Source organism: Quercus lobata, chromosome 11 (genome assembly GCF_001633185.2).
Source record: "Quercus lobata isolate SW786 chromosome 11, ValleyOak3.0 Primary Assembly, whole genome shotgun sequence".
NCBI classification, from domain to species: Eukaryota; Viridiplantae; Streptophyta; class Magnoliopsida; order Fagales; family Fagaceae; genus Quercus; species Quercus lobata.
In genome coordinates, this window is record NC_044914.1 from 38198494 (window position 1) to 38221862 (window position 23369).

Here is a 23369-nt window from a genome sequence, read left to right on the forward strand (position 1 = left end):
CAATAAACTTTGTTTCAGTGTCTCCCACTAAAATAATAAGAGTTTGAATGTTGCAATCATCTAACTTGATTTCATCGAGAACGTTGACAACTTCCTCTATAATTTCTTCTTTAATGGTCTCTACTATCTTGACTTCAAGATCTTTATGTATACTAGGATCTTCATTAATCTCCTCCACATTAATCTTGATTTCATGATCTTCTTCTATAATAATGCCTTCATTAATTTCCTCATAAATCTCTATATTTTTTTCTTTGACTTCTACATAATCTTCAAATACAATATTTAATTCAACATGCAATTCTTCCTTTAATGGTGGAATATATGGCTCTTCAAAATAATTTAAGTAGCAACTTCTTGGCCAATAATAGTCTTGTATTGTATACTACAAGATTTCTTCACAGTCCAAAGGATAAAATTTGATAGCAAGCATCCTTTTCATCCTTGGCTATAAACAAATTTTGTCTTTACCTTGTCAGATTCTATTAGATTGTACTCGTTCCCACTAATGTAAGGCATACTCACTAAGTTTATACAAAACAAATCCAACTTTTCTCTCATATAAATATTCTCAAAGTCAAATAAATCCTCTAGATCAAGTAATCAATCAAGAAAATCTTCTTTTTAAAAATAACCATTAAAACTTGCAATTCTCTTATAAGGCCTATATGAGATTTGCTTACCAATAAGTTGCCTGTGAGTTAAGTCTCCATTGCAGTTATCCCTATTGTTTCCATTTTTCAACAACACCATCCTAGCATAGATATTTGTGAGTGCTTGTTGAACATCACGTAATACTCGGTAAGTTATTCGTCATTGTTGTGGTGGTGGTTACTGTCTCGCCAATTACCAATCAGACCAGGGTAAGTCAAGGCTCTAATACCAACTGATATCATGAAAGCCTGAAAAAAGTACACATGATGCTCTCTTGATGGAACAAAAACTAAACTATTAGCTTCTAGTAGTAAACCTCAAATCTACAAGAGGTTTCCCTAAATCCACAAGAAAAACTAGAATCCACTAGAAAAAGGATTTGAAAAAAGTTTGTATTTTTATTGATAATAGTATATCAAAAACGTTTGCAAACTTAGGAGTCTATTTAAGGGCTCCGTAGTACTTGACAAACAAGTAAATATATTCTAAAATAAGTCCTAATTAATACCTAACCATAACAAGAACCAAATTTGACCTAAAAGTATTAAAAACACCTAAAAACAAGGAAATAATAACCCTAAACCTAAAATAACGTTTTTTACATAAAAATATCAAAATTAAATAATTACAAAAATTAAATTGTAGAATCTATCCTACATCATTACTTAAATGTGTATTTATATTGGTATAGATGGAATGAATGTGAGGAGAGAGAGAGAGAGAGAGAAGTGCAAACTTGGCTAATTGACCTCTTTTTCAAAATTTAGTAGGCAAGAGTTGGAAAATACAATGTAAAAGCTCCATCAAAAAGTTATGTTTTTAGTTCTCCACTTGGCCGATGCATTAGAGAATCTCCAAAAGATGCTCTATATCTATTTTTTGGAGGGAAAAGCCCATTGTTCACCCCAAAAACCCACTCCAACAGCTTCTCCATCTCCATTTTTTAAATTAGAATTGCTATAGTGCTTCTCTACAAGTAGAGAACACTGTAGCAATTACTGTAGCATCTCCAAACAATATTCTCCCTTAAAATAATACCCGGTTGAATAAAAAAATAATTCTTCCTCTCTCATTCCTTTTCTCTTTCGTTCTTCACTCTCCCGTGCTTCTCTATCTCAACGGTAACATAGCACAATGAAAACAAAAACACAAAACCCAATCGAAAGATTTGAAACACAAAAACAATCTTTCTCATAAGCCTAATTAAACAATAAAATAAAACTAATCAAACCAGAACAAAAAAACAAAAAAAAACATGTAGAACGCCAATCTCCACTTCTCTGCCGGTGATCTATGTGTGTATGAGAGAGAATTTGTTTGTGTGAGATAGAGGGAGAGAGTATTCTAGAATCAAGTAGAAATAGAAAAAGTAAAAAAAAAATAAAATAAAATAAATATTAAAAAAGAAGAAGAAGAAGAAGAAGAAGAAGAAGAGAGAGAGAGAGAGAGAGAGCTGAAGAAATGATCTGAAATGAACTAGAAAAAGAAAAAGAAGGGTAGATAGAGATAGGATGGGATACATGTGTGGTGGAGAAAAAAAAAACATATGGATGAAATTAAGAAAAGAAAAATAATATAAAAAATAAGAAATGGCAATTAAGAAATGCTACCATAAATTTTAAATAACAGATTGTTATTAGCTAATATTAGTGAGTAAAAAAATAATTTCAGCGGTAGGTTCAAATTAGAACTAGTAACAACTTTCCACATAAGATTTTGATGTGATTCTTGTGAAAGTATTGTGAAAAATATAATTTTTGGAATGAATATAGGAAGAATAAATGATGATAAAAAAAGAATAAAGAATGAATGAAGAAATAATATTTAAATGAGATAGAGAAAATAATAGAGAATCTGTTGAAAAGTGTATTTGAAAAAGTAGGTAGGTAAAAACAAAATGTCATTATTCATTGTCCAAACAGTACAAAAATTTAGATAATCTACTGGAGATGCTCTTATACATGTTCATATATGGATTTAGCCTTTGGCCAATGATGAAATACTAAAAAAGAAATACAAAAGACCTTTCTTTTGCATTTTCTCTAATTACTATTTTAGGATATATATTGTGTGCCCTCACAGTTTTTCCATTAAGACCTTTTTTTTTTCTTTCTTCTTCTTGTTCTTTAAAAAAAAATAATAATAATTAAAATTAAATTAAATTCCCTATATTTGCTTAAACACTTTGGTAGTTTGGTACACAGTCATGTCCTTAAGGAAAAATGTTCTTATATATTCGTTGATGACACTTTGTACACGCAACATTATTAATTGCACATTAAATGTCCATATTTATAACTTTTTCTACATTTAAAGTGTGAACATTGCAATGCAAATTATATACATAAACAAATTGGTGAGAATCATTGCCCATCCTTCAATTCCCCAATCCCTCAAAATACCAAGTTTCATATTATAGACTTTACAAGCAAATTCACTAACATCTACAATGACAAATAGACCAAATGAATCAAGTAGACTAAAATGGACCAAAGTGGGCTAAATGGATTATAATGGACTAAATGGATCAAAGTGAACCGAAATAGAAGCAAGTGACCAAAATGGACCGAATCAAACTAATTTGTACAAAAAGGACCGAAGTAGACCAAAATAGACTGAATTAGACAAATTCATTATTTTGCATTATCATTTCAGTATTATTATCGAAAGCTCTTCTATTTTTTCCCTAAAGGTCAATAAATTTCCTTTCATCTTAATTTAAGGTTGATGCACTTTCCAATCACAAAAATACCCAAGAATGTGATGAGATATATGCACACAAAAGAATTAACTCACCCACAAACCTAGCACTAAAAAATGAATATTGAAATAGCAATGAACCCCAAATTGACATCAATGGAAAATGTTAATATGAATGAAAAAATATTTTATAAATAAAAGCCTCTGAACACGCTCTACGCACATGTTGAACCTAGATGATGCCTTGGTATAACCTTTTTATTGGGTGTAGATTAGGCCTTCATGTATTTTGGTAATAGCTTATGATAGGCCTTCATGTATTTTGGTAGTAGCTTATGATAGGCCTTCACTTGTGTAATTGTAACTTTTTAACTTATATAAAAGGTTTCTTCCTTATGTTACTTGCCTTTAATCTTAAACTAGATGATTGTATAAACCCGAATGCTTTCTTAGCATTTTATCTATCTTGAACACTAATCTTTCCTCATTATTAGCTCATGTTGTTCTAATGTTTAATATTATGGCATTAAAAGCATGGATTGATATGGGAAGCAAATTTATTGTTCATCTTGCTTGTGTTGTGACTTGTGCATGTGTGCGTGTGGGTATAATAATTGCTTATCTATAGTAATAATTGCTTTCCAATTTTCTTGAAGGTTGACTTCATGGGTTGCTCTTTGTTTCACAAGTTGCTTTTTGATGACTTAGATGAGGATGAGATAATCAAATAAGTTGTCATGGGTTCAACATCACAACGTAAACTCCATCACTATATCAAACGTAATCATTTGATAGGCAATGAGAGGCTTTTTCTTGACTACTTTGTCCCCTCACCAGTATTTCCTCCCACTTTATTTCATAGGAGATTTTGAATAAGGCATTCTCTTTTTCACCATATTCAATCTAAGGTAGAAGCTCATAACTCTTACTTTGTCCAAAAAAAGAGATAGTGCCAACAAACTTGGTTTATCTTCCTTACAAAAGATAATTGCTACACTTAGAATGCTTGCATATGGACTATCGGGCGATTTTATGGATAAATATGTGTGGATTGGAGAAACCATTGCATTACAAAGTTTGAAAAAAAAAATTTACTGTGGCGGTTGATGCCTTCTCTAAGGAATACTTGAGAAACCTAAATAACAAAGACATTGCTAGGTTGTTAGCTCATGGCGAACGTCGGGGTTTTTTAGGTATGTTAGGTTCAATTGATTGCACGCATTGAAAATGGAAGAATTGTCCAGATGCATGGAAAGCTCAATATTGTAGTCATATTCATAAGCCAACTATTATTTGGAAGTAATAGCATCATATGATCTTTGGATATGGCATGCATTTTTTGGGTTACCTGGGTCAAATAATGACATTAATGTGTTAGAGTGGTCTTATATATTTTCAGAGCTTGCACAAGGATGTGCTCCAATAGTTAATTACTCAACCAATGGTCATGACTACGTAATGGGATATTACCTTGCTGATGGCATATATCCAAAGTGGGCAACATTTGTGAAAACAATCCCTGCTCCACAAGGACAAAAATGAAAATTACTTGCAACAACCCAAAAGACATATAGGAAGGATGTTGAGCATGCATTTGGAGCACATTTCGCCATTGTTCATGAACCTGCACGATTTTTCCATCTTGAAACACTCCAAGAGATCATAAAAGCATGCATAATTCTTTATAACATGATTGTTGAAGATAAGCAAGATGATAATAAAGTGGTAGACTTGGATTATGAATAAATTGATGAAGTGGATAATCCTCCTATACAAATGCCACGTGAACAAGCTGATGGATTTACGACATACATTCAAAATCATGAACGTACTAAAGACCGAGATATTCATTCTCAACTCTAGTCAAACCTCGTTGAACATTTATGGCAATTGCAAGGCAAGTCGTAGGAACTTTTTTTTTTTTTTTTATGTTGAGAAGCATGAGTCACAGGAACTTGAATGTGTGAGTTATTGATGTGAGATTTTATTGTAATTTGATACGAGTTATGTCTATGAGTAATCTATGGACTACAGTGTTGCAACTATAATAAGTGTTCCATTTTATATGTCTTTTGATAAGGTTCCTCCACTTTGTAGTTTACATATATGCTTCATGTAAATGGTTGTTAACGGGTTGATAGTTTACTCCGAGATTGCTTCCTAGCGATTGAGAAATTGTTTTAGTAAAAAAAAAATTTGTGTGTGTGTGTGTGTAATTTGAGATTAAAAAAATATTATTATTACACTAGATGATTATTTGCTATTATATGGCAGTGATGGTGGCAGTGGCGGTGGTGGTGGTGGTTGCGGTTGCGGTTGTGGTAGTTGTGATTGTTGTTTATTGTAATAGTATATTATTTTACTATAGTAAATATATTATTTTATTGTGTTGTTTATATTATTTTATTGTGTTGAAAACTAAAATAAAACCACTGATATTGGGTGTTTTGTAAAGTGAGTGGTAAAATAGATAAAGTAGCGTTTTGTGGTGCCAAATTGCTAAATTTATGGCTCCACCAATATAGATGCTCTAATAGGGTTATGATTGTACGTGATATTATCTGTTCTTTTATTTAGGAAAAAAATTATGTGACAATATTTTGCTAGATGATGCAAAAGTCCTTACTTAAAAGTTATGGTAGCTCTATTTTTACAGAATTTAATATTTAATTCAAAAGTCTAAACCAAATATGATCATTAGGTCAAATGCCATAAACCTTCCAATTGTAGAAGATTATGATACTGACAATATATAATAGTAAATATTACAGCTAAACAATCAACAATGCAAAATGGCACCTCTGTAGAACATCAATACCCCTTCATAGCTAGAACATTTATTCTATCTCATCTCAATTATTCAGAACTCATAACATTGTCAGTACCTGTAAGGATAGGGAAAGAAAATACTTGAATTACATAAAATCGCCTAATTTAGAATGTGACTCATAAACTATAAAATGAGCCATCAATCCCTTAATATGAATTCAAAATTATAGAGAGTAAAAATAGACGTAAAAATAGAGAGTAGCAAGTCAAGTTTCCCATGGCACTCACGTTCTTTTAGTAATTATCTATACCAACGGAAATATTGGTATCACAAAGAACCTCATGGTTCCATGCCATCGTACACACCACAAGCAAAGTAGTGAGGCTGCCATGGCCTTTCCAGCACAAACTCAAGGCCTTCCCCAATTCCTTGTGTCTCATTTGCCACCTTCTAGGCATTTGTAAAGTCACATTTAATGAAGCTCTCGTAGTTTGGTAGCAAGTAAACATTGTGAGGAAATGTGTTTGGAGTTGATGGATCATAGTTGAAAACTGCAATCAACATCATATAAATAATTATTTTTCATGCATATTTGCATTCAAGAGCAAAACAAAACAAAAAATGTACACATTTGTCATGTTCCTTAAGGATCCAAATTGACAATCTTTGAATAACTAAAGTGAAGACAAAGTTCAAAGTTAGAATCGACTCTTTTAATATCATGATGAATTTTATAACTTGTCATAAAAACAAAAGCGGTTTAAAATATGATTTTGGTCACTATATTTTACAACCTGAAGTTCTATGCATGGCAATATGTAACAAGTAACAACAACAAAGTAATCAAGCTCACCTAGAGTGTCATATAGGTAGAAAGGGCCATGTTTGAATGCCCATTTGGTGTAGTTAAAGCCATATATCCAGTTGTGGTGGTCACCCACCATGATCTTGTTGGAAGTATGTGTATCATTGCAATTCCCATATGGCAAGGCTAAGCTAACTGCTATTGTGGAAGCAATTAACAACACTAGCATGAGTCCTTGTGCAATTGTGAAACCCATGGTATGAGAGAGTGAAATAATTAAGAGGGTAAGACACAAAGAAAGAGATAGCAAAATAAGATGTTAGCAATTGATAAGGGTAATTCTGAAAGTTTGATAAAATTCAAGGCAAAGCTAACGAACCTAATGAACCCAACGAAGTTGCTTGCACACCCGTAAACAACACCATAAAAACCGACAGTTCTACCTCAAGGCCAACAAGTGCGCCTCGAGATCAATGACGTTCGAATGAGACGACCAGGATGCATGGACAGGTTAAAAAGCTGACGAAAGGAAGCTAAAGGGGATGGGTAAACCTTTGATGGATTTGATTTGGCCTTGCTCGGCCCCCACGCATGAATATATAAGGAAACATCTTGTGCTCCATGACTAACCCTAATCAAGGGGATTCCTACAAGGAAAGGATCCCGCAAGATACACACATTAATGAAGATCTTCCCCACAAGGAAAAGCCCTCTATGCCAAGGAACAAATGTCAACCCTACCTACTATAAAAAATCCCAAAAGCTTCACAAACCAAGGTACACATAATTTCTCCCAGCTCTAGCACTCTAGAATTATAAAAGTTCTCTAACTTGACCTTTGGAGGGTATTTGACCGGTACCACACCGATACTTTCTTAAGGTCTTCTTTTTCTGTGTCGTGTAGGTGTTGTCTCAAGCACAGAAGGACTGTGTGGCTTATTAATGATTTTAGGCATCATTAATTGGCACCGTCTATGGGAAATTTGTGACTTGTAAGACATACTATCACTTCCCAGACAAAGAGTTGCATGGTACTTACTCACTCGATGGCAACCACGAACAATGTTCAAGGAGACGAACCACGCACCACCGCCCTCGAGAAACAGGTTCAAACTCTTGCCGCTGCCGTAGAATGCCTTACCAAGCAAAACCATCATCCAGAAGAGCAATTGCGCCAAAAGAACGTTAGGCATAACACTTAGGATGAGGACTAAGAAGGCACCAGCACTGAGAGAAGGGACCAAGAATGGCCGAAAGGTAGCAACGCCCCAAGCAGACCAGAGCGACAAGACACGAGCCTTCCATCTGTCACAGATACAGCTCCACCTCACATAGTCGTAGAGATGCAGATGATGAAGGAACGGATGGACTTTATGATGAATGCCCTCAGAGGATAGGTGTCTAGCGACCTCGATAACCTGGTCCATAGAATTGATTCACCATTCACGGCATCCGTCACTTCATTCCCCCTTCCACCAAAGTTCTGTATGCCACAGTTGGAGACCTACGACGGATCTAAGGATCCCCTGGATCACCTAGAGTCTTTCAAGATCCTAATGCACCTGCAAGGAGTGGCGGACGAGATCATGTGCAGGACCTTCCCCACTACGCTGAAGGGACTCACAAGGATTTAGTTCAGCAGGTTGACGCCCAACTCCATTAGTACCTTCAAGGAGTTAAGTGCCCAGTTTGCCTCACAATTTATCGAGGGACATAGGTATAAGAAGTCCACTACATGCCTGATGAACATTAAGTAATGGGAAGATGAGACGCTAAGGTCTTACATTACCCATTTCAACAAAGGGGCCCTCTCAATCGATGAAGCTGATGACAAGATACTTGTGGCTACATTCACGAATGGGCTACAAAAGGGTAAGTTCCTATTTTCTTTATATAAGAATGACCCAAAGACTATGTCGGATGTGCTTTACAGGGCTACCAAGTACATGAACGCAAAAGATGCACTATTGGCCTAAGAAGAGAAGCCCAAGAAGAGGGAAAGACAGGAGGACGTATGGCAGGATAGGGGGCAGAAGATGGCTAGGACTGGAGAACGGCGAGAGGACAAGTGCTCCAAGCTCGCCACGGGAAGGTTCACAAGCTTCACCCCACTAACTGCCCCGATTGACCAAGTCTTGATGCAGATCAAAGACGAATGATCCTTGACATTTCTCTACAAGCTGAAGGGAGATCCTAGTAAGAGAGGTCTAGAGACAAGTACTGCCACTTCCATGGTGACCATGGTCATGACACAGTCAACTGCTTCGACTTAAAGCAACAAATAGAAGCTCGTATCAAATAAGAAAAGTTACAAAGGTTCATCAGCAAGGAAAGAACAAACCTACCACAAGAGTAGATTCCCCGACGGGAGAACGAGCATCCTAGGCCACCCATAGGAGATATAAGAATGATTGTGGGAGGCACTGCAGCCTCAAGTTCATCCAAAAAGGCCCGTAAGACTTACCTCAGGATGGTTCAAAACATCCAGCTAACGGGCTTCATCCCAAAGATGGCGCGGATTGACAACTCCATCATCAAATTCTCAGAAGAAGATGCTCGATATCTTCACCACCCGCATGACGATGCACTCGTCATTAGCACACGAGTAGGAAACTACAACACACACCAGGTCCTGGTCGCCAACGGAAGCTCTGCCGACATCCTCTACTACTTGACGTTCCAGCAAATGAGGATTGACAGAGAACGGCTAGTCCCAACTCCCCGCTCGTCGGGTTCAGAGGTACTAAAGTATACCCCCTTGGCATAGTCACACTACCCATTATGATTGGTGATTATCCTCAGAAAATCACTAAAGATATTACATTCCTTGTTGTCGACTGCTTGTCCGCCTATAATGCTATCCTCAGATGACCTACCTCAACTCGTGGAAGGCCGTAACTTCAACCTACCACCTGATGATCAAGTTCCCCACTGAGTACGGAGTAGGAGAAGTACGTGGAGATCAAGTGGCTACACGCGAGTGTTACATAACAATGTTGGAGATGGATGATCATGTGTAGACAATGAACATAGAAGAGCAGTGGACAATGGCAAAGCCCATTGAAAGACTTGAAGAGATACTTCTCGACAACTCCAAGCCATATCGAACAACAAGGATCAACATCCTTGCCAGCCCGATGGTCCGCCAAAAGTCATGAACCAGGATGTATTTGCCTAGAGCCACGAAAACATGCCTGGAATTGACCCTTTGGTCATGGTGCACAGGTTGAATGTGTCGCCCTCCTTTCTACCCATCCGTCAAAAGAACTGGATGTTTGCCCAAGAACGAGACCAAGCTATAGCAGAAGAAGTCCGCAAGTTACAAGAGGCAAGCTTCATTAGGGAATTTTACTACCCCGACTGGCTGGTGAATGTGGTGATGGTCAAGAAAGCTAACAGGAAATGGAGAATGCATGTGGACTTCACAGTCCTGAACAAAGCATGCCCCAAAGATAGCTACCCCCTCCTACGAGTTGACATCCTAGTTGACTCTACGGCTCAACACCAATTACTAAGCTTTATGGATGCTTTTTTAGGTTATAACCAAATCAAAATGGACGAAGTGGATCAGGAGAAGACTTCATTCATTACCAGCCAAGGCCTCTTCTGCTACAAGGTGATGTCATTCGACATCAAGAACGCGGGTGCGACATATCAAAGGCTCATGAACAAGATGTTTGCACATCAGATTGGAAGAAATGCCCAAGTCTACGTTGACGACATACTGGTAAAAAGCTGAAGGGAGGACGATCATGTGGAAGATCTCAGGGAAACCTTCGACACCCTTCACTCTTACAACATGAAGCTCAATCCAGGTAAGTGTGCATTTGAGGTGATGGTAGGAAAGTTCTTAGGGTTCATGGTGTCTCAAAGAGGTATCGAGGCCAACCTGGACAAGATCTTGGCCATAATAGAGATGGCACCCCCAAAGAATGTGAAAGTACAAAAGGAAGAAATATTTTGATAAGTGTCTACCTTTCTTCCACCTGCTAAATAAGTTCGTGTCAAGGGCGATGGATAAGTGTCTACCTTTCTTCCACACACTGAAGAAATCTTTTGAGTGGATGGCCAAGTGTCAGCTGGCATTCAAGGATCTAAAGGCCTATCTCTCTTCCCCACCATTTCTAAGTCCCCCAAAACCAAGGGAAGAATTTTTCCTCTACTTAGCTGTATCCCCAACTACCATCAGTGCAGCCTTGATCAAAGAAGAAGACCAGGTGTAAAAGCCTGTATACTATGCCAACCGGGCACTTTGTGGTGCAGAGGAAAGGTACTTAACGATGGAAAAGCTCGCCTTCACTTTAGTTATAGCAGCTCGCAAACTTAAGCCATACTTCCAAGCCCACACAATGATCATCCTGACTGACAAGCCTTTACAGCGAGTAATGAGCAATCCTAAAGACGCCAGACAAATGGCAATATAGGCAATAGAGTTGAGTGAGTTCGACATACAGTATCGCCCACGTACTGCCATTAAGGGGCAGGTGGTTGCTGACTTCATTGCGGAGTTCACTAATGTGGAAGGCTAAGAGGCAGAAGAGAATTTTCAATGGAGTATACAAACAAACGAATCGTCCAACAAATAGGCTAGTGGAGCAGGCATTGTACTTCGTTCTCCCGAAGGAGACGAGATTGAATGCATGGTTTGTCTCGACTTCCCTACGACCAATAATGAAGCAGAGTACGAAACTCTAGTAGCAGGACTAGATCTCACTGAGGCTGCAAGGGCCGCAAGTGTGGTTATTCATTGCGACTCTCAGGTCATCACAAACCAAGTAAACGGTGATTATGAATGTAAGGGTGAGAAGATGAAGAAGTACATGGAGCAAGTAAAGAGAAGGGTGGACAACCTACAGGCCAAGATTGTTAAAATCCCTAAAAGAGAGAATGAGCAAGCCGACCATCTTACCAAGGTCGCATCAGTAGAACACATGATCATCCTCGACAAAGTACTTTCCCTTGTTCAGTTTTCACCATTAATAGATCCCATCGATGTGCAGGAGATAGGTTCTGAAAGCAACTGGACCACACCATTAGTCTCCTACTTAAAAAATGGCGCATTACCAGACGGAAAAGAAGCTGCAAGGAAGTTGAAGGTCCAAGCAACACAATTCGTTCTAATAAAGGACGTCTTGTATAAGAAAGGCTTCACCCACCCATACCTAAGGTGTTTAAGCCCCAAAGAAGTGGACTATGTCATAAGAGAAGTCCACGAAGGAATCTGCGAGAACCACTCAGGGTCGTGGTCGTTGGTATACAAACTGATTCGAGCCGGATACTGCTGGTCCACTATGCAGAAGGAAGCCCAAACTTATGTCAAAGCCTGCAACAAATGTCAAAAGTTCAGCAGTATCATCAGACAGTTGACGAAAGAACTGACCCTAATGACAGCCCTGTAGCCATTCACTCAATGGGGACTAGACATCATGGACTTGTTCCAAATAGCAATGTGGTAGCTGAAGTTCCTTATAGTCAACTAGATTATTTCACCAAATGGGTAGAAGCCGAAGCCTTGGTTGCCATCATAAAGAAAAATGTAAGAAGCTTCGTATGGAGAAACATCGTCTGCAGGTATGGGATCCCTAGAGTCTTGGTCTTAGATAATGGGAAACAGTTCAACAACGACTCCTTCAGGGATTTTTGCTCACAGTTGGGTATCAAGAACCACTACTCCTCCCCCACCCACACTCAAGACAATGAACAGGTTGAGGTCACGAACCGATCATTGCTTAAAATCATCAAGACTCGGCTCAAGGGAACAAAGGGTATATGGCCAAAAGAGCTACCAAGCGTACTATGGGCATACAGGACAACAACCAGAACACCTACAGGAGAGACACCATTTCGACTAGCATATGGGAGTGAGGCAGTTATCCCAGCTAAGGTCAGACTCATAAGCTACAGGGTGGACAATCATGGTGAAAGAAAGAACGACGAGGCCATGCGTCTAGTGGATGAAGTCAGGGCAACAACTGAAGAAAGGCTCGCGCGATTCCAGGACCTCATGGCCAAGCACTACAATTCCAAAGTCAGACACAGAGACTTCAAGGTTGGAGACCTCATCTTAAGGAAAGTGATAGGTGCCACTAGAGATCCCACCTACAAAATTACTTCATGGCAGAGGAAAGGCACTTACTACCTGGAGACGCTAGATGGATGGAAGTTGCACTATCCATGGAACACTAAGTATCTCAGGAAATACCACCAGTAGATGATAATAGGAAGAGCGACACTCCTAATTTCCAGTTTATTTCTTTTAGTTAAATTTTGCTTGTAGTACTTTCTAAGCCCAAAGGGCAGTATTTTTTATCCTTTTTAAGAACAATTTTTTACTTACGCACGCATTTATCGTAATAAGAGGAGTTATTCAGATATTACCTATGTACACATTTGTCTCTACAAAACTACTTTTGCAAGTCCTTAAGTCGACGAGTTCATTGCTAAGTCCTTAAGTGGACGAGTTCATTGCTAAGTCCTTAAATGGACGAGTTCTTTACCAAGTCCATAAGTGGACAAGTTCTTTACAAAGTCCTTAAGTGGACGAGTTCATTATTAAGTGGACATGTTCGCTATTAAAGTCCACAAGTGGACGTGTTCATCCCATTGGTATGCCTTAAAATTACTTAAGTCCACAAGCGGACGGGTTTATTAAGGTTCACAAGTGGACGAGTTCATCCCATGAGGATGCCTTTATATTTAAAGTCTACAAGTGGACGGGTTTATCATAAAGTCCACAAGTGGACAGGTTCATCCCATATGGATGCCTTGAAATTACTAAAGTCCACAAGTGGACGGAGTTATTACGAAGTCCACAAGCTAACGGATTCATCCTCGTTAGCTATCAAGTTCTTTAAAGGACGAATGCATCCTAACATGTAGGCATAACAATGGATGGACATATGCATAAAGATAAAACAAACATGCTTAAAGCGACAGATGTAAAATAATAAAAACATACCATAAATAAAGTAAAATCTTTAGAAACAAGGCCCAAAAAATAGAAGGGACTAAGCATTTTCTGGAAATTGGACGAAATACATAACAAGATTATCATTACAAACAAAAAAAAGCTATGCTAAGGGGTCCCTGACATCCTGAGCTAGAGGGTTCTCGTCATCTTCGGAAGGAGGGTCCTGAGCGTCCTGAGTAGAAAGATTTTCAGTATCTTAAGCCTCAGTTGATGGGATCAAAGGAGTGACGGTCTTCTCCACTGCAGGTTGAGCAAGAATGACACCATCATTCTTTGGATCCTATACTAACTCAGTGGAGTTGTAGATATCTTCAAAGACGGTGTCACCAGTAAGGGTTGATGACAGCGGGTCATCCATGGAGACCTTGGATAAATCCAAGTGTGGGTAGACGAACTTGACCTGCTTCAGGCAATCCTCAAATCTATCACCATAGTAGACGACGCAAGTGTCAAGGAAAGGCTGTGAAGCCTTGAATTCAGTTACAGAGTCAACCCTCGCCGTCTCAGCCTGCCCAAGAAAAGCCATCAACTCCTTTTCCAATGTCTCCTTGCCCTCTTGCTCCTTTTCCCTCTTAGCACCCTCCTCCTTCAACTTCTCAGTCAGCTCCTTCACCTCCTTAGAGTACGAAGGGCTTCCTTGTACTGCTCTTGCTCATTAGTCAGGGTCTTGTTGCACTTGTGCAGAAGGCTGGTCACCCCTTCCTGACCAACGCTCCTATCCTAAAGCACATTTATACGGACTAGCGCCTACAAATAGAACAATCGCCAGTTACTGAATAGTAAAGAAAAAAAAAAGGGGGAAGAGACATACTCGTGAAAGGTCAAAAAGGCCTGACGCTCCTAACTCCTTCGTCGTCTATTCAACACAAGGATCCATGTTCGTGTCCTTGATGATGGACTCCATCACCTCAACGGCTTGTTCCTTGTGAGCAAGAAGACGATGGATAGATCCCTGAGTGATAGGACCAATCGACATCATCAAACCTTTGCCAACCCCATGGCTAGGTTTCAAAGGTGACGACTTTTTTGGCTTATCGCCTACAGGAACGACTGGTCCTTTCTTGAGAGGACGGTCATCCTTCTCCTCACTATTTCTCTTAAACATCACTTTGGTGGCATCCTTAGGAGCTGACGAGAAGGCCCCATCCTTCTCCTTCTTCTTCTTGCTCGCAATAGCAGCCCTTAACAAAGCTCTTTGCCTTGTTGCCTCCATTTCTGCAAAGGACAAGAGACGGGTGTTGAGTAAGCTGACGCAAATAAAGACAATGGGAAAAGAAAAAAATATAACTCACATCAACGGGAGTATGCATTTAGTCTACGTGTTGCTAGCGTCAGCTCAGGACCTCCGCAATAAGCGTGCAAAGTGTCAAGGGTAATTAAGTCCCGACACCTCCACAATAAGCGTGCAAAGTGTTGAGGGTAATTATGTCCCAACACCTCCGCTTGTCTAAAGGGATCTCTATGACCTGACGAATGAAAGCTTCTTGCTCATCTATAATATGTGGATGAGCACTAGCTAAAAATGAGAAAAGTAGATGACATTAAAAACTTGAAACAAATAAATAAAGAAAAGGGAAGATGTAAACGGTACTAAACCTGAATCCTTGATGATGCCCCAAGTATTTTCAAAGCCATGAGGCATTGTTACCCACTCTTCTTGACTGCACACCCAGTCCGTCCCTTGGACAAAAAAGTATCTACCCTTCCAATTCCTATTGGAGTCAGGCATGTCTGACACCAACTTAAGCTCCTTCTTCCTTACCACGAAGCGATATATCCTCTAGGACAAGATAATGTGTTGGGGTCTATAGCACCAAAAGAACTTGTCAAGTGTTAGCTGACGGTTCCCACCACTAAGATGACCCCACAGGATCTCAGCCCCAATGAATATCCTCTAGGCGTTGGGAGCAATTTGGCTAATGAAAAATCCTAAAAAATTGGCCAACTGATGATGTAAGGCCGTCAGTGGCAACCTCAACCCTGCCGTGAACATGGCATCGTACATGCCGACGTCCGCGGTCTTCCCAAAATAGCACTTCTCAAACTTCCCAAGGAGACAGATTGGGATGTGGTTAGGGATTTGATAACAGTCCCGTAAATTCTTGAAAATGTTGGTCGTCATCGTTGGCTTAAAGTCATTAACAATCCAAATTTTAGGGAGAATGAAGAGAAAAGTATGACCTTCCCCTGGGTTCCCTAAGCTTCCCCCCACAGAAGCTCCCCCGTCACTCTTATCCTCATCTTCGTCTTCTACCTCAAACTCCCCCTCATTCTCTCCTTCACCCTCGTTATCCTCATCTCCCTCTCTTTCCTCTACTTCATCTCCATCAAAGTCTTCCTCCTCATCAACATGTGATCGGGCTGACGATTCCCTCTCTAACGACCAGGATAAGCCCTCCTCAAGCCTATAACTTGAGAAATACTTCGTTATAGCCCACTTCCTCACAGACTGACGACTGCTCACTTGTTACTTCACTATGTCCTGACATCTATTCACCTACAAGCGATGGAGGTATTCTAAGAACCTAAAACTAACGAGTCCCCCTATAGAATTAACAACCAACTAGAAAAGTGAAAACAAAAGATGGAATGAAATAAAAGAAAAGAGGACTTACGAAATTAGTAGACAGTTCCTTGAGAAATGGCGGCCTCAACAATATGATGGCAACAAAGGCAACGAGATCAATAGGTTGACGGAAGCAAGGAAGTCAAAGATGACGAGCTCTCTCTCTCTTAAGATCAACAAAGTTGAAACAAAAGGAATGAGGGGAGGATGTGAGATATATATAGGATGAAGAATGCATGGAAGAGGAAGCAACACCCGCGTCCAGAAATGAGGCTAACTAGTTTGTGCCACGTGTTCTGGCATTTAATAATGGCTGCTCAAGGAATCATCCATAAATGCCCCCTCCTTTTTCCTTAAAAAAATAAAATAATATATATATATATATATATAATAAAAGAGCTACAAAATCAAACTCTATAACCCGTCAGCTCTAACTGACAGAGCTATGGAGTAAGGGGCAACTAATAAGGATAATTCTGAAAGTTTGATAAAATTCAAGGCAAAGCTGATGAACCTAATGAACTTGACAACCTTGCTTGTGCACCCATTAATGACACCATAAAAACCGACAGTTCCACCTCAAGGCAAACGGGTGCGCCACGAGATCAATGATGCTCAAATAAGACGACCAAGATGCATGGACAGGCTAAAAAGCTAACAGAAGGAAGCTGAAGGGGATAGGTAAACCTTTGACGGATTTGACGTGGCCTTGCTTAGCCCCTACACATGAATATATAAGGAAATATCTTATGCTCCATGACTAACCCTAATCAAGGGTATTCCTACAAGGAAAGGATCCCGCAAGATATGCGCATTAATGAAGAGCTTCCCCATAAGGAAAAGCCCTCTATGCTAAGAAATGAATGTCAACTTACCTACTATAAAAACCCCAAAACCCTCACAAACCAAGTTATGCATAATTTCTCCCAACTCTGGCACTCTAGAGTTGTGAAAGTTCTCTAACTTGACATTTGGAGGGTATTTGGTCGGTACCACACTGGTACTCTCTTAAGGTCTTTGTAAAGTTGTGATTTACAACTATGTATTTAGTTGGCTTTTATTCCATTCCAAATTTTATTGTAATTTTATTCAATCTTTTGTACCATGTAATTATTGTAGAATTTGATTGTAAGGGTTCTGTGATAGAGAGAGAGTGTGTGGAGACTCAAGCTATTGAAGACTGAAAAGGTTTTCGCGGGTATCTCGCGACTTAGCATCCCGCAAAGTAATGCATGTGCCCTGCACATGACTGAAATGTGAAGAATCAGTACAGATGGAGACAGTTGTGTCTCACGAGTATCTCGCGGGTAAGGCCTTCCTACGAGACACCCGCGAGACATTCTATTTTGCTAGACTATACTATCTAATACACACTTTATATACCCACACTATATATACCCACATTCCCCACAAATGTTAAGGAGTGCTTCTAAGAGAAAATCCTAGCCAAACACCTTAAGAGTTAGAGATTGTTATACCCACAATCCTCTACACAATAGCTTATGGATTTTCCTCAACTCCTACCTCTCCATTTCCATACCATTGAGAGGTTGATAGCCCAAAAACTTATCACACCCTTTCAGAGTGTCAAGTGATCATTTGGTGCTGCTGGGAAGCATTGAAAGAAGCCAAGGATGGCAGATGCAACATGGAGCTTGTTGCGGGATCCGAAGAGCTAGACAAGACACAGTTCTGAGAAGCCTTGTTGGAGTAGTAGCTTGGAGGGCTTAGGTACAACGGGTAGATTAGGCTTGGAGGGTCTCTTGTTAACTCATGTATCCCAACTGATTATCTAATGGATCGATTACCGCTTGGAGGGCGACGAAGAGATTTTTCGCCGAGTTCTTCGGTTTCCTCTTCGATAACACATTGGCGTGTTATCTGTGTTTGCATTCTCTTCCCTTACTCTTGTGCTTTATTTTTAATGTTTGTTGTTCATGTTTATGCACTAGAGTAGTATCGGCTTATTGCGCTTCATTTACTCTTGTTTCCGCACTTAGATAAGTTAGAGTAAAAGCAATCTAGCCGTAATTTTAATTGGGGGTCTAAACAGCTCTTGTGTTTTTAACACATTTTCGAGCTTTCAGTCTTCTTTTTTTGTATCATGCAAGTGTTGTCTCAAGCACATGAGGACTGTGTGGCTTATTGAGGATTTTAGGCATCATCGGCAATGATATTGATAGCGTGATTTAAATGGGTATTTATATTGGGATAAATGGAATGAAAGTGGAGAGAGAGAGAGAGAGAGAGAGAGAGAGAGAGAGAGAGAGAGAGAGAGGTGCAAACTGGCCTAAGGCTAAATCCATATATCCACGTGTATAATGGGTTGCCTAATTATAAGTGGAGAACTAAAAACATAACTTCTTTTTTTTTTATGGAGATGATGTTTTCCAAAAAATGAACCATTTTTCAAAAAGTATTTTTTATAAAACAATTATTATGTGCATGTCCTCGCAATTTTAAGACAATTTTTCAGTTATGGACCTTTTCTTTTCTTTTTTTTTCTACTCTAATTGTTTCGGAGATAATGTTTTCTAAAAAAATAAGTCATTTTACAAAAAGTATTTTTTATAAAACTATCTCATTTTCCTATGTTTGGTAGCAACCTTAATTGAGTTGAAAAAAATCTCCTAATTTCCTTTATTTAGCTTACTGTGAGAATAGAGTTTTATTTTCCCAAAAAAAAAATAATAATAATGGAAAACAATCTCTAAAAATAAGCAACATTTTTTCTCATTTTATTTTTAGAAAAAAAAATATTATGTTAGTATGTTACTTTACTAAATTTGTGTTATATTGTGCTACAATAAATTTATTTCATATTTTAATTTTTCAAATAAGATATGAACAACTATTTTTTAAAACACTATAAAATTTTCAATTGAAATTTATATTTGAAATGATAATATATTTTTGAAAGAAAATTTGGGAGTGTGTGTAATATAAACAACTATACACACATGATTTTGCATTGAAATCATCACAATTTCAATGTAAATTTTGCTCATTTGTTCGGTTGTGTGCAAGAGTGTGTGTAACAACAAATACCAAAATTTGGATTAGTTTTACATTTAAAGTTTTACGTAGAAGTAAAATAAATTATGATTGAATTTTTATGTATTTTTAAGTTAAGATTCCTGAATCTATGTGTAAAAGCACTTAACACAAAATTAGAATGTTTTATTGAATTTTCTCTCAACTTTCAATTTAGTATAATATGTTTGATTTGTTTATGGTGGGCAATTTATCTTATTTTGACCCACAATATGAGCATATATTTCAAGTGGACTAAGGATTGAGATAAAAAAAAATTGAGCAAAGAAAAATGAAAATGAAAATAGAGCCATTGTTGGAATCTTTACGTGTGAGTGATTGCTTAGTTATTAAGTATTGAATATTGGATAATAATAATAATAATAAAAGTACGTGATTAATATAATATAATTGTGTCCAAACCCATTGACTTAAACTTATATGTTATATATTAACTCTTTAGTTACAATCTTGCCAAGGTGTTATCGTCCCAACTGCAGTACCATCTAGCTAGCTAACTCAGACAATGGGTCTTCTTGCATATTTTTTAATACAAAATATAATAATTATATGATGAATAGGCATTTAATAAGGTTATGATTTTACATGATATTTTCTATTCTTTTATTTGGAGAAAAAAAAAAGAGTATTTTGAGGATGCAAAAGTCCTTACTTACAAGTTACACTCAAATCTTCATAAAATTTAATCTTTACAATTCGAATGACTAAACCAAACATGACATTTTGCGCTGAAATATGAATCATCATGTTTTGTTTTCCTCAGGCCACTGTCCACTGAGGTCTTAGCTCACCTTCAAACCAATTTTTTTAATTTTTTTTCTAGCAATCACCATCAAATTAAATAAGCTAAAATTGGGATGTATATAACATTCAAAACTATTTGCATGTGTTACATTCAAGTAATGATTTTATGCATAAACCAACATTGATCATTAAGTCTCATAAACCTTTCCAATTGTAAAAGTTTCCAATACTTTCAATTTACAATAGTAAATATTACAGTAAAACCAACAAGGATGCAAAATGGGACCCCTATAGAACATCAATACCCAATCATAGCTAGTACATTTATTATCTATTATCTCAATTATTCAGAACACATAACTGTAGGAAAAATACATGAAAAATACAGTTTTTTATCTCATACAAAAACACTCAGCGAAATATAAACAGATCTACTTCATTCATGTAAGATAGCATGTGGCATCTAAGTTTCGAAAACAAAGAATGAGAAAGCATACCTTGATGCAGTGAAATTCAAAACAAATGAAGATTGGACTTGAGATGCCTTTCAATCTTCACTCCAATTCTACTATGTACCCAAGATGTGTGGTCTCTCAATCAGTATTATATGTGATCTTTTTAAGAGAATAACCAAGTGTCTCCTCTTGAAGAACTCTTATTCTTTCTCCTTTTAAATCACACTCATGTATTTCTACTCTTAGGCAGTTAATTTGTTTAATAACTCTTATTAAATAAATAAATGATTATCTAATTGGATTAGCCTTTTGGACTAGCCTAATTGGGCATTAGTGTGTGGCTTAGAGTGGGACCAAAAGGGACAAATAAAGCTCTAGCTCCAATGGGCTTTAGACTTATCTGTCAACTCTTGACAAGCCCAAAGTTATCATTAATTATATTTAATACCACTATATAAATATAATTGCACTCTAGGCCTTATTAATAAATTATATCCCAAGACTTTATTAAACATTTAACCCCTTCATAAAAATATTCATAGTAATACAAAGTCATAATATGTAACTATCACTTTGAAGATTACTATATCTTAATTCTTGAGTACCCGGTTTAATCCTTTAAGTTATTCATAAATATTTTATGAAATCAAATTTCATAAAATATAAACTTTAGTAACTCTTTACTAAAGTGGTTAGGCCTAACAATCTGAATAACCAATCCCATTAAACTTATCTCAAGAGAATATTTTATATCTCTATAAAGAAACTATGAATTCTATCTTGAGAATATATGTTCCTTCAACATTACATGTGGTTGCCCAACATACTAAGATTTTGACCGTTTGTCTAGATCTCACTCTTGATATATTAAAGCAACCTACATTTCATAATCAGGTCACTATTCCCTCAGGATTGAGAGTTTATGTAAATGAGAAAGATTTATTATTCTTTTGACAGTTGTTGATAGAATAATAAATCTCACAGCGGTCCAGTTCAATATGTTTTATACACTTAAAACATATCAACATATCAACTAGAAGTCTTCACTTCCATAATCAAGACAAATCATCTTAATTGACATGTTATACTTTGCAGATGAAATGCCCAATTTCATCACCGACTACGAACTAAGATTTTGAGTTTACAAAGAGCTTGTGATTTATATCTTCTGTGACTAAATCATATAAATCACATACTATGCATCTCAAGGACTATATGATAATGTCCAAACATTCATGCTACCATTATTTTAGATAATAATTAAATAAGTTTATTACATAGAACATAATGTCATACATGGCATACAATAGGATTTTAGGGCACTAATCCTAACAATAACAATATTACATTGTCTGTAAGGATAGGGAAAGAAAAAATAAATGATAGAAAATCACCTGATTTTGAATGTAACTCATATATAAAATAAGCAATCAAACCCTTAATATTAATTCAAAATTACAAATAGTCTTTAATTTAATAATAATAAAAAGAAGAAGTAAAGAAAGACACTTTATCTACTACAACACAATAAATGACATAAAAGGAGATAATAGCAAGTAAAGTTTCCCATGGCATGCACATTGCATAGTAATTATCTATACTAGTGTTTAACCCGTGCAATGCGTGGGATCGTTTTACATATTAACAAACTTTACATCCAACATAAACTTAATTATCATACTTACACTACATATATTCAAACTTAAATAACATAGTATATTTAAGCATATAGTGTCCAATATCCCCTAAATTTTTTAAAAATTAGTCTCTTCAAATCACTCGTGTGTTCTTCCTTGTTATGAGAGACTTAAAAAAAAGAATCTGACTTTAAACAGTTAAAACTTACATGACAATTTCATATAGAAAGTCCGCTATTTCTAGGAACCACAATGAATCACACCGAACTAAAACTTGCAAGACAATTTCAAATACCAAATCTACCATTCCTAGGAACCACAATGAATTAAACCATGAGATTAGAGAATTTTACAACCAAAAAGTTTAAAAGAGAAAAATGGCTACTGGTTTGTGAAACAAAAAGTTGGAAATATATTAGTCAAATAATAATTTGCATAATCAATAGTACATTGGAATCTCAAATTGTAAAACCAAACCAATATATAACCCTTAAAAGGGACATTGAATCCAACTTTTTCATCGCAAAAGAAAAAAGAAAAAGTTGTAGTGCATAATCAAGCCACAGTATATAAACAAAACAGAATTCAACCTGCAACATATAAAATGCATAATCAATAGTAGATGGAAATCTCAAATTCTAAAACCAAACCAATTCATAAGTCATAACCCATAAAAACAACATCGAATCTTAATCTTGACCCTAAATTTCAATTGCAAAACAGGAAAAGAAAAAAAAAGAAAAAAAAAAAGCTCACAATCCCCAAAATGCTGTAATGATACAGAGAAAATTTGTTAACAAACCTCATCGTGATAAATAAAACAGATATATTAGATTATACACACACCCAAGTTATGGAATTCATGAAACTTTTCACCCATTATTATGTAATCATCTATTCATAAAATAAATAAATAAAAGTAAATCATCTATAAGTACTCAAATCCAAAACAATAAGACATACACAATAAAAACAATCATACTGTAGATTATTCTTTTAAAGGTAGTCATATTT

The 23369-nt window shown here is 37.0% G+C and overlaps 1 protein-coding gene across 1 annotated transcript; it reads right to left on the reverse strand.

Moving 5' to 3' along the window:
* Positions 1-6574: 6574 nt before the first annotated feature.
* On the reverse strand, positions 6575-7185 carry LOC115966817. Its single transcript, XM_031085971.1, has 2 exons — positions 6978-7185; positions 6575-6675 (listed from the first exon to the last, which is right to left on the reverse strand). The coding sequence occupies exons 1-2, from the start codon at positions 7183-7185 to the stop codon at positions 6575-6577; spliced, it is 309 nt and encodes a 102-aa protein (XP_030941831.1).
* Positions 7186-23369: the final 16184 nt, after the last annotated feature.

Excerpts from the sequence above, each read along its gene's own strand:
- LOC115966817 (XM_031085971.1), bottom strand. The coding sequence starts at position 7,185 with ATGGGTTTCACAATTGCACAAGGACTCATGCTAGTGTTGTTAATTGCT. Across the intron at positions 6,676-6,977 it reads CTACCTATATGACACTCTAG|TTTTCAACTATGATCCATCA; the intron begins GTGAGCTTGATT and ends TGTTGATTGCAG.